Source organism: Octopus bimaculoides, chromosome 13, assembly GCF_046866305.1.
Source record: "Octopus bimaculoides isolate indiv1 chromosome 13, ASM4686630v1, whole genome shotgun sequence".
NCBI classification, from domain to species: domain Eukaryota; kingdom Metazoa; phylum Mollusca; class Cephalopoda; order Octopoda; family Octopodidae; genus Octopus; species Octopus bimaculoides.
In genome coordinates this window covers 8,323,268-8,334,949 of record NC_142940.1, presented here as the reverse complement: position 1 = coordinate 8,334,949, position 11,682 = coordinate 8,323,268, and the positions used below count along the sequence as shown (strand labels likewise).

General features: G+C 36.7%; 1 protein-coding gene across 1 annotated transcript; it reads left to right on the top strand.

Annotated features, from left to right (window-relative positions):
* The first annotated feature begins 209 nt into the window (after window positions 1–209).
* LOC106876301 (uncharacterized) lies at window positions 210–8,350 on the top strand. The gene is made up of 4 exons (XM_014924799.3): window positions 210–441; window positions 941–1,153; window positions 5,342–5,425; window positions 7,838–8,350. The coding sequence occupies exons 1-4, from the start codon at window positions 351–353 to the stop codon at window positions 8,176–8,178; spliced, it is 729 nt and encodes a 242-aa protein (XP_014780285.1). The 5' UTR covers window positions 210–350; the 3' UTR covers window positions 8,179–8,350.
* Window positions 8,351–11,682: the final 3,332 nt, after the last annotated feature.

Sequence of the window (11,682 nt, the reverse complement as noted above, 5' to 3'; positions counted from 1 at the left end):
TAATGTTTGAAAATAAACAACATATTAAGTGATTTCTAAGAAAAGTGAGCTCTTAGACAAATGACTTTTTTGTTCTAAGCGGCTGAAGTGTGATTTAATGATGTAATTGCTTAAGTAGTCTATATCAGCCAACTTAAAATAAGCGTTCATCCTGCTCTTTTGATCTTATATTTGTTTTCAATATCGTATCCTTAATCTAAACTGTACACGGATCACATTAATCGCTATAAATATAGAACCGATCGTATTCTTGTTACACAGTCGTCTATCATCTGTAACTGTCGAACTTCTGTCTCATTAGCGAGCAATTGTGTGTCGAATTTTGAGAAGACGAAGCGAAAAGAAAAACAATGGTTGCGATTAAGGTAATCTTCTGTTTAGCTGTAATGGTATGTCTGGCTAATGGTGCTGTCATAAAGTTGGATCCAAAGATAAGTAAAGGTAAGTGGTAATCCATTTCTATACAGTATACACGTCCGTCCGTCCATCCATCCATCCATCCATCCATCTGTACACACACACACATATGTATAATATATACTTATATATATATATATATATATATATATATATATATATATATATATATATATATATATATATATACACAATCACACACACACACACATATATATATATATATATATATATATATATATATATATATATATATATATATATATATATATATATATATATTTATATGTATATGTATATATATGTATATATATATACATATATACGATTGTATATATATATATATACAGACACACACACACACACACACACACACACATATATATATATATATATATATATATACACGTCACTAATGCCAAACATATACAAATGTATGTGACTATCACAATACCCATGCCTCCGTTGCATGATATATCGCCATATTTGAATAGTTATTCTCTTTTTTGTATTAAATTTACAGATACTAGTACTTATGAAAGAGTTCTTTTAGAGAAACTTATAGAAAAGTTTCAGTTTGAACGAATGCTGAAGAATAATGATATCGAACCTCAGAATGAAATACTGGTCACTGAAGTTGCTGAAAATAGTGAGTTGCGAAATCTTGAACATCTGAGGTGTTCTTGGAATCAGAATATAGGGAATTGCTGTGCCGGTCTGTTTAGACTCCCTAAATGTAAGTATTGTTTGTTCATTTGCCCTTCTTTCAATTTATTTGAAATAACTAAGTTTAGTGTGTGGAAAAGATCGTCAGTTCGAACGATAAAGTATGACTGTTTGGTAACGTAAGACTTAAAAGACAGAATGATTAAAATTTCACGGCAAATTGCGTCGGGATGTAATGCCTCGTGATATTTGTTTTCCAAGTCTGAGTTCTGAGTTCAAATTTGCCTTTCGAACCTTTCGTGGTTGATAAAGTATAAGCCATCCACGGCGGTCTATTGAAGGAACAGAAAGTATATGTCACAGCAGATACTTAATGTTATATGTTCCATCCTTTTGCGTTCTGAGTTCAACTCCGACCTTGATTTAATTGTAGCCTGCGTAATTAATAGTGGAGTCAAACGTGAGCTTCATGTGCAGATAGTGCAATAATAGGATGGACTGTATGGCAAAGCGTGCAGTGATACGCCACTTTTTTCAGTTTCAGGTTCAAGTAGCTCACGTTAATTTTTGTAATCATTCAAAATATATATAGATCTCTCTCTCTTTCTTTGTGTCTATCCGTCTGCCTGTCTGTCTGTCTGTCTGTCTGTCTCACTCTCTCACTGTCTCTCTCTTTATATATACACACACACATATATATATATATTAATATATAAAACAGAGTTTGGATGTGTGCATGTGCGTGCGTGCGTGCGTGCGTGTGTGAGTGTGTGTGTGTGTGTGTGTGTGTGTGTGTGTGTGTGTGTGTGTGTGTGCGTATGTTCCTTATGGATTCGAAGACAGAGTTGCCGATTTTGACGTATAAGGTATCAAAAGATTCAGTAATCTTTCGGCTACCAAATAAAGTACGTTTTTTGCCAAACACTTTTTTACTACAAAAAACAAGCTCGGGTCCCACTATTTTAAGGTCTTTAGCTAAGAGAGGCTGAACGATATTTATGCATTAGACAGACCATAATGAGAAAATGCTCAGAATACAAGTTTAAAATAAATGCTTAAAATACATGTTTAAAAAGTTTTACCAGGGAATGAAACTTCGAAGATATACTGTCAACTTTATTAGTATTATTTAGTGGATAATCTTTTAATGTGAAGTATGTTTGTCTGTGTTTTGTTTAGACCAGAGTTACCTCTGCTGTAGCAGACGCATCGCATAGTTATTTCTTTCTACCTGAAATACTGTAAATTTGTGTCTTTCTTTTGATGAAAGAGTGTGATTTAAGAGTGATTTGGCTGCGATTTGTAGTAGCTGAAGTCATCATAAACACACCTCTGTGTGTGTGTGTGTATTTTGTTGTGAAAAAAAACAACTTTTTCTGAAAAGATTTTGCATAGTAATTTTATGAGAAATCTGGACATCTTTCTTACTGCTAACCATTCAACTTCAAATTAAAATTGTTAATTGCTGGAAGTCAAGTAGAGTGAGATGTTTATATAGTGTTATCGTACAGAGTGGAAGTTCAATACGAAGTTTTGAATTCATTATGTTGTGGTTATTGATCAATTACCCAGGAAAGGGTAGAATGTTACTGATATTTAACCCGAAGAAGTGACGTTTCTAGTTGGCTACGCGGCACAGGCGTATATATATATATATATATATATATATATATATATATATATATATATATATATATATATATATATATATATATACATACACACAGAGAAAGTGAGAGAGAGAAAGAGATAGCTAGATAGATAGAAAATGGTGATATGAACTTCATAAATGAAATAATGTTAGTTTGAACAAAAATACTTTCCACCGATATTTTAGTGGGTCAGTTCAGAGCTGGACCAATCTGAAGATAGAGGTTTGCTGAAGTAGTTGTTATAAATGCTGAAAGAGAAAATAAGCCTCTGCATGCTGTTAAGAAAAAACATTATTCTTTTTATTTTATCTTTTCGTTTTTTGTATTCAAGTTTGGTAACTCTAGAACATAATCTGTAACTTACGTCCCCTGGTATTTTATTTGTCATTACTCCGACCATATGACGTAAAGCTACAGACGAGTCATAAAAACGAAAGTACGAACGAAAACTAGATTTTTTCGCTTTCGCGACGGATCCGGCGCCTTTCGTGGAAGCTTTCGCCCGCTTCGAACAATTATCAGAATGCGATCAAGAGTAATGATGATAATAACAACAACAGCAACATCTATAATAATAATGGTTTCAAATTTTGCCACAAGGACAGCTTTTTTGGGGAGGGGATGAGTGGATTACATTGACCCCAGTATTTCACTGGTAGTCAATTTATCGATCCAGAAGCGATGAAATGCAAAGTCAACCTCGGCGGAATTTGAACTCTGAACGCAGCGGCAGAGGAAATACTGCTAAGCATTTCGCCCGGCGCCCTGACGATTCTGCCAGCTCGCCGTCTTTGCCAGTTCGCCGCCTAAACAACAACAACAACAAAAACAATGATAATAGCAAAACTCAAGAAGTGTGGAATAATGTACTTTGAAAGAGGCAGCTACAGTCCCTAGCAGGGATAGAATCCCCTAATAGAGAACGGATTAAAGAAACTGAAACAGAAGGCTACGAATATCTTGGAATACCAGACTTCAATGTGACAATGGAGAAAGAAAGGAGACGGCAACTAAGGATGGAATATTTCCGAAGACTTAGATTAGTGTTGCGCTCAAAATTGATCGGATGGAATAACATTCAAGCATTAATACATGGGCGATAACATCACTTCGGTATGGAACTGAAATCATATGATGATTCCTGATGAAAATGGATACGAAGACTAGAAAAATGTTGGCAGTGCACAGAGCCTTCCACCCTAAGAGTGGCACCGATAGGCTGTAGTTGTCCAGAAGAAAGGGTGGAGAAGGTTTAATCAGTTGCGAGGATAACGTTGAAGAAGAGGAAAACAGCTTAGGGTAGTATGTAAAATATATTGTGGAACCATTGTTGAAACATGTGAAGAAAGCCGGCGTCATTGAAACTGATAATTGTGTAGAGAAAAAAAGATTTAAAGATAAGAGCATTAAAAAAGTAACAGTATGGAAGGAGAAAAATGTACTGTCAGTTTGCAAGAGATACGAACGCCAAGACAGATACAGAAGTTCTGCGTCTATGGATGAGGTGATCTACGGATGATAGATGCAAGATCAGTTACGTGCGCAGCACAAGAACAAGCGTTAAGGACTAACTATGTGAAGTGCATAATCAACCACACTACCGACAACAGAAAATTCAGAATGTGTGGCGAGTGGGGAGAAACGGTATGGCACATCATTAACGAATGCCTGAAATTGGTACAAGGCTAATACAAAAGACAACATGACAATGTGGCAATGACACTCCATTGGGAGCTCTGTGGAAATCGCGGCCTACAAACAACAAAGAAAACCCTCAGCAGAAGTCAATGAGAATGAAGATGCAAAACCCTGTGGGATGCAATTCTTCTGTGTGATCACTTGGCCGGACATCGGAAACCGGACATTGTTGTGGTGAATAAAAAAGAAAGGATATGCATGTCCTGGTGAAAACAAAATCAAAGTTAAAGAAGAAAAACTGAGCAACTATTACGATTTAAAGTGGAAAATACGACGGTTGTGGTCAATGAGGAGAGGAGACGAGATACTAATAGTAAATGGCGCACTTGGATGCATCAGCACTCAAAAACCAACATGACTCAAAAAGATTAGTATAAATGTAAGGACAGAATACCTACAAAAATTTGCATTGCTTAGGGTTCCTGAAGAATGACCAGCAAGTAAGTGTCACCTTAATCTTCTGGCTGTGAACAGCTGACACATTTCATCATAGCAAGTAAAATAAACTGAGAGATTTCATCATATACTAATAAGTACTGTACGGTAACAGCACTAAAATATGAAATTGCACGAATGTGGGCCATGAACAGAGTAACTGTCATCCCAGTTGTTGCAGAAGCATCGGGAGTATTATCAATTTGAGCAATTTGTTGCAGAAAGAGGATTGACAAGAGGAATGTAGAACATGTTCAGAAAACTGCATTATTGGGGACAGCGTGGATCTTTAGATTTGTACTTGAATGATAGGTATCGTAAAAAGAAATACTGACAAAAGGTTGTCGTCTGCTCTTTAAAAAATTAGCCGCAGCAGCTGAAATCAATGTCTCTGAGAAGTGAAACGATATTAATAATATTTATCTCGATAAAGGAAAAAAGATATAAAGAGAATAATTATTTTACTTTTTCAGTATGCATTCGAATGGAAATTTCAAACAGAGAGTTGCAGTTCTCATTAACAATTGGTGGTCATGTGATTCTGCGTAAAACTTTCCGTGAGTATCTTGTATTATTAACACATATAATATAATCTATCTATCTATCTATCTATCTATCTATCTATCTATCTATCTATCTATCTATCTATCTATCTATTAGATCTTTTATTTTGCATGTGAAGATGCGTGGCTTAATGGTTAGAGTATTCGACTCACGATCATAAAGTCATAAGTTCAATTTCTGGTGGCACGTTGTATTCTTGAGCAAGTCACTTTATTTCAGTGTTGTTCCAGTCCACTCAGCTGGCAAAAATGAGTAGTACCTGTAATTCAAGGGGCCAGCCTTGTCACATTCTGTGTCTCACTAAACCTCCCTGAGAACTACGTCAAGGCTATGCATGTTTGTGGAGTGCTCAGACATATGCACGTTAATTTCACGACCAGGATGTTCTGTTTATCGGACAATCTGGAACCCCTGTCGTCGTAAATTTTTTGCGAATTTTTCTGCGAGATGCAAGTGCTACTAGTTGAATGCTCCTTATACAAGATGCTAGCAAGTTTATGGCATTATCAGGAGAGAAATTGCGCCGTTTCGAGGCATTCTTCTCGACGGCACCACCACCACCACCACCACCAACTGCAATGATAAACATCAATTACGATCAATATGTAGCACTAGTTGCATTGTTGGCACTCCGTCGCTTACGACGTCGAGGGTTCCAGTTGATCCAATCACCGGAACAGCCTGCTCGTGAAATTAACGTGCAAGTGGCTGAGCACTCCACAGACACGTGTACCCTTAACGTTGTCCTCGGGGATATTCAGCGTGACACTGTGTGACAAGGCTGACCCTTTGAATTACAGGCACAACAGAAAGAGGAAGTAAGAGTGAGAGAAAGTTGTGGTGAAAGAGTACAGCAGGGTTCACCACCATCCCCTGCCGGAGCCTCGTGGAATTTAGGTGTTTTTCGCTCAATAAACACTCACAACGCCCGGTCTGGGAATCGAAACCGCGATTCCTATGACCGCGAGTCCGCTGCCTTAACCACTGGGCCATTGCGCCTCCACTGTAATACTAGAAATACTTATGATACAGCTAACACGGCAACAACGCCGGTAAATGGAGTCGGGACTGCCTTATATACAAATAAATACGATAGATGTTCATGCAGAGAAAAATCAAAATGTCCTTTGATGAATCACTGTATGAGTACGACTACAACTGAACTGTATTGTAGAAATGCTTATGATACAGCGGACACGGTAACAACGTTGGTAAATGAATTCTAGACTGCTTTATAAATGGATTCGGGATTGCCATCTATGATTTTAGTTTTGATTTTCTATATAAATGAAAATATTTCCTCCGTCTGGGTGCTTTTCTTTGTAAAAAAAAGGAAAGTTACATTGCGAAATAGTCATTTTAACGAGTTATATTTATTAATCACCCGACGAGATACATCTGCACCACCGGATGCTCCCGAACCAGTTGTTGAGTGTCCCACCAATGAGGAATCGATGGTAGACGCATCGAAACAATTACCATGCTTAATAATAAATTCTCGTATATTCCATATTCTGTATTTCATTTGCCATATACCTAATGATCACTACGAAAGTGACCGTGTTTTACCCAGTAAGCTACCTGGTATGTATGTGTATCTATCTATCTATCTATCTGTCTATCTATCTATCTATCTATCTATCTATCTATCTATCTATCTATTCAATATATATATATATATATATATATATATATATATATATATATATATATATATATAGGCGTAGGAGTGGCTGTGTGGTAAGTAGCTTGCTTACCAACTACATGGTCCCGGGTTCAGTCCCACTGCGTGGCACCTTGGGCAAGTGTCTTCTATTATAGCCTCGGGCCGACCAAAGCCTTGTGAGTGGATTTGGTAGACGGAAACTGAAAGAAGCCTGTCGTATATATGTATATATTATATATGTATGTGTGTATGTGTTTGTATGTCTGTGTTTGTCCGCCCCAACATCGCTTGACAACCGATGCTGGTGTGTTTATGTCCCTGTAACTTAGCGGTTCAGCAAAAGAGACCGATAGAATAAGTACTAGGCTTACAAAGAATAAGTCCCGGGGTCGATTTGCTCGACTAAAGGTGGTGCTCCAGCATGGCCACAGTCAAAAGACTGAAACAAAAGAGTAAAGTGTAAAGAGTATATATATATATATATATATATATATATATATTCAAATATATATATATTTAGAATGATCTAAGGCTGTCCTGCCCTGGTTTTGTTTTCCTTTTACTTTAGCACACACACACACACACACACACACACACATACATATATACATAGATAAAAATACACACATACACACATATATATACATATATATATACATATATATAAATACACACACACACACACACACATGCATTATATATAATAATTTGTCTGTTATTACTCTTTTCATATTTCCAGGAGGAACATTTACTAAAACTTTTGAATTCCATTTGGGAGTTGCTTCAATTTCATTTACATTGAATGTGGAGACTTTAAGTACCCAGGAATTTAAAGCGTGCTTCCGTATAACCTACAAGGTTTTGTTTTTTCATCTCTCAACTAATCTCGGTTGTATCCACAAATATTTTCATTCCAACGAAATTAGCCCTCCGGACAGTATAGAAGATTGGAATATAAATGATAAAGTTTCTTTTGGGGCACAAGTATTTCAAGCTGACACGGCTAAGAGACTGGAATACATTGGCGAAAGAAACGAAAACGCAGATTCTCTCACTTGGTCCAAAGACGCCGAGAAGTAATGAGCGAATTGAAAGATAGTAGTTTTGTTAGTCTGTATACGGTTTTATACAGATAATAGAATAATAATAAAATATAGAAATATATAAAAAAATAAAACGATATAAATTTTGGGAATAATGCATGAGAGGTTTTGGAAACCAATTTGTCTTTAATAAATATTTCATTACTTTATGTTTTCTCGTGTTGTATATTTGATTTTCATTTCATTCAACAATTTAGTTTCTGTTCTATGCAGTAAGGGAAATATCCCAATAAATGTAATGCGAGATTCAGACATTGTTTCTTTACTGATGGAATTGGATAATATATATATATATATATATATATATATATATATATATATATATATATATATATATATATATATATATATATATATATATATATATATATATATATATATATATATATATATATATATATATATATATATATATATATATATATATATATATATATATATATATATATATATATATATATATACATATATATATATATATATATATATATATATATATAAAACAATGGCATTGTATTACTCAGGTGTGATTTCGTAATAAGAAGCTCGCTTTCCAACCACATGCTTCTGAGTTCAGTCCCACTGCGTGGTACCGTAGTGCAACAAATGACACTGGTTGAATAAGTAGCAGGCTTTAAAAACAAGTCCCAGTGTTTATTTATTCCAATAATATTGTTTAAGGCGATGCCCAGGCATGGCCGTAGTCCAACGAGTGAAACAAATAAAAGATAAAAGATATTTAGTCGGAACGGACTTAAATGTATTGTGTATAAAACTGAATATAAAAGTAAAAGGAGTTTTATAGAGGAGGTGTTCATTTATAATGATGCAATGCTTGCGCATTATTTTTGCTCAGCGCATATTTTTTTCAATTTAATCTTTAGTGCAGACAACTGCTAGCGAGTGCATGTCGTTAGTTATCATAGAAATAACTGCCATAAAGAAAATTGTCGTAATTGTCTACGAAGTGGCTGAGGGAATAAAATACACTGAAAATATTTCTTTTTCTTCTTGATTACTTTGAAGCGAGGAAGCATAATGGCCCAGTGGTTTGGGCAGCAGACTCGCGGTCACAGGATCGCGGTTTCGAGCAGCGCTTTGATTCCCTGCTCGAAAGTCGCGGCAAATGGTCAAGATGGCCATCAAAGTTAACCCTCTTTATAGTTCCATGCTCGTCGCAAAGAATCCGGTAAAGCGCAACTCTGAAACAGCACATATTCCGGCTATACATCTGTACTATACTTCGGAAAATACATAACCACTGTGAGTGTTTATTGAGCGAAAACACCTAAAGCTCCATGAGGCTCCGGCAGGGGATGGTGGCGAACCCTGCTGTACTCTTCCACCACAACTTTCTCTCACTCTTACTTCCTGTTTCTGTTGTGCCTGTAATTCAAAGGGTCAGCCTTGTCACACTGTGTCACGCTGAATATCTCCGAGTACTACGTTAAGGGTACATGTGTCTGTGGAGTGCTCAGCCACTTGCACGTTAATTTCACGAGCAGGCTGTTCCGTTGATCGGATCAACTGGAACCCTCGACGTCGTAAGCGACGGAATGCCACAATCTATGCATATATATATATATACGACAGGCGTGTAGATTTCAAGAAGGACAATATCCCTGCCAGGTGCTTAACTAAAAGAGATCTGTTTTACAGAGCTTACCACTTCCAGGGAGGTAGACTCCAAAGACAATTCCAGTATTTCAGCGTACTGTGAAATGGACGTTATGACGTCATCATTAGTGACTGAGGTGGAGTTCAACAAGGATTCAAAGTGATTTTTTCATCGTTTCAGGATGTCATATTTGTCAGTCAACCGTGTTTCCCTGTTGGATGACAAAATTGGATTAACCCCGTGCTCTTGAGAACTATACACTTTCTTGAGGCCATAAAAAAAGGCTCTAGAATCCTTTCTGCCTGCAGCTTCTTGGAGTTCAGTATGACCACCAATCTTCGTTCATCTGTCTCAGAGCACGTCGGACCTGGCCTATGCATTTTTTAAATAAGCATTCTCTTTTCTCAATGAGGTCTCATCATTTATCCATGTTTTATGAGAACTATGCATTTTATCTGTCACCTGCTGAACATTTGTCTTGCTATCACTGAACCAATCTTGATGTTTAGGAAGAGGAAGTCCAAGAACCTCTACAGATGCAGAGTGCGTTGCATCACGCAAACCCTTCCAAGATATTCCTATGTCATCGTTGATATCAACAATGTTGAGTGGAGTGTCCAGCTTGATAGAGAATTCCGCCTGCTTTTCAGTAGGTTTCAAAGGCAGAACATCAATACCCTTAGGCACTGATGACTTTTGTAGTCTTGTGCGTTTCAGATGGAGAGTAATCTTAGTACAGAGAAGAGAATGGTCAGAGAGATAGCAGATGTTATGAAAGGAAAGTTTAATGTTAACGTCCTTAATGTTTCGCTTCTTAGTGATAACATAGTCTATGAGATGCCAATCTTTATATCTAGGATGCATCCACGTCGTCGTGCAAAAATTTCGCTGTTGAAAAGTGATATTTGTGATGATTAAACTGAATTCCCTGCAGATAGAGGGGTCACGCAGACCGCTGGAGTTCATTCGACCTACACCATGGCGAAGAAGTACACCAGCTCTTGCCGGATAGTCAGTACCAACATGATCGATAAATCGCCCATAAGGATATGTTTATCGCTATAGTGACAACTAGCAATTTCAATGTAAGAAAGTCTATCTTCATATTTTTCTACTGTATTAAGACTTTTTTAATAATTTTTTTATACACACGCACACACACAGAGATTCATTCATGCATACATAGAAAATATGAATTTGTGTATATATAAATATATATATATACTGTCTAATTTTTCCTGTCTTGGCTTGTGTTTGCTACCTTGGAATCCTCTGTTTAGTGGGTTAATCCACTACTCAGGAAGAGCTATTCTAAGAGCGCGTTCTGTAACATCTTCGAAACGCCTAGTTTAGAATAGAGGCAGCTGATGAAGGAAAAATTCCGTAAGTGGCTCGTCTGTTTTCCTATGTGTTCGTTCTGTTGCCTGTAAACAAAGTTAGTTTTTGTGCTTTATGTTCCCGTTCTTTTTTTGACGTCCTGTACCCGGATATGCATCTATATATACATGTAGATGTAGGTATGTACATACATGTACGTATACATGCATATGCTCATATATCATTTGTATTATGTCTATATATATATATATATATATATATATATATATATATATATATATATATATATTGCCGTTGTTGGCACTCCGTCGCTTACGACGACGAGGGTTCCAGTTGATCCGATCAACGGAACAGCCTGCTCGTGAAATTAACGTGCAAGTGGCTGAGCACTCCACAGACACGTGTACCCTTAACGTAGTCCTCGGGGATATTCAGTGTGACACAGTGTGACAAGGCTTACCCTTTGAATTACAGGCACAACAGAAAGAGGAAGTAAGAGTGAGAGAAAGTTGTGGTGAAAGAGTA

What these genes read in the sequence shown, in the direction of transcription:
- LOC106876301 (XM_014924799.3), top strand. Translation starts at nt 351, where the DNA reads ATGGTTGCGATTAAGGTAATCTTCTGTTTAGCTGTAATGGTATGTCTG. An exon ending in TCTGTTTAGACTCCCTAAAT is followed by an intron (nt 1,154 to 5,341) that starts GTAAGTATTGTT and finishes TTACTTTTTCAG; the next exon opens with TATGCATTCGAATGGAAATT. An exon ending in GATTCTGCGTAAAACTTTCC is followed by an intron (nt 5,426 to 7,837) that starts GTGAGTATCTTG and finishes TCATATTTCCAG; the next exon opens with GAGGAACATTTACTAAAACT.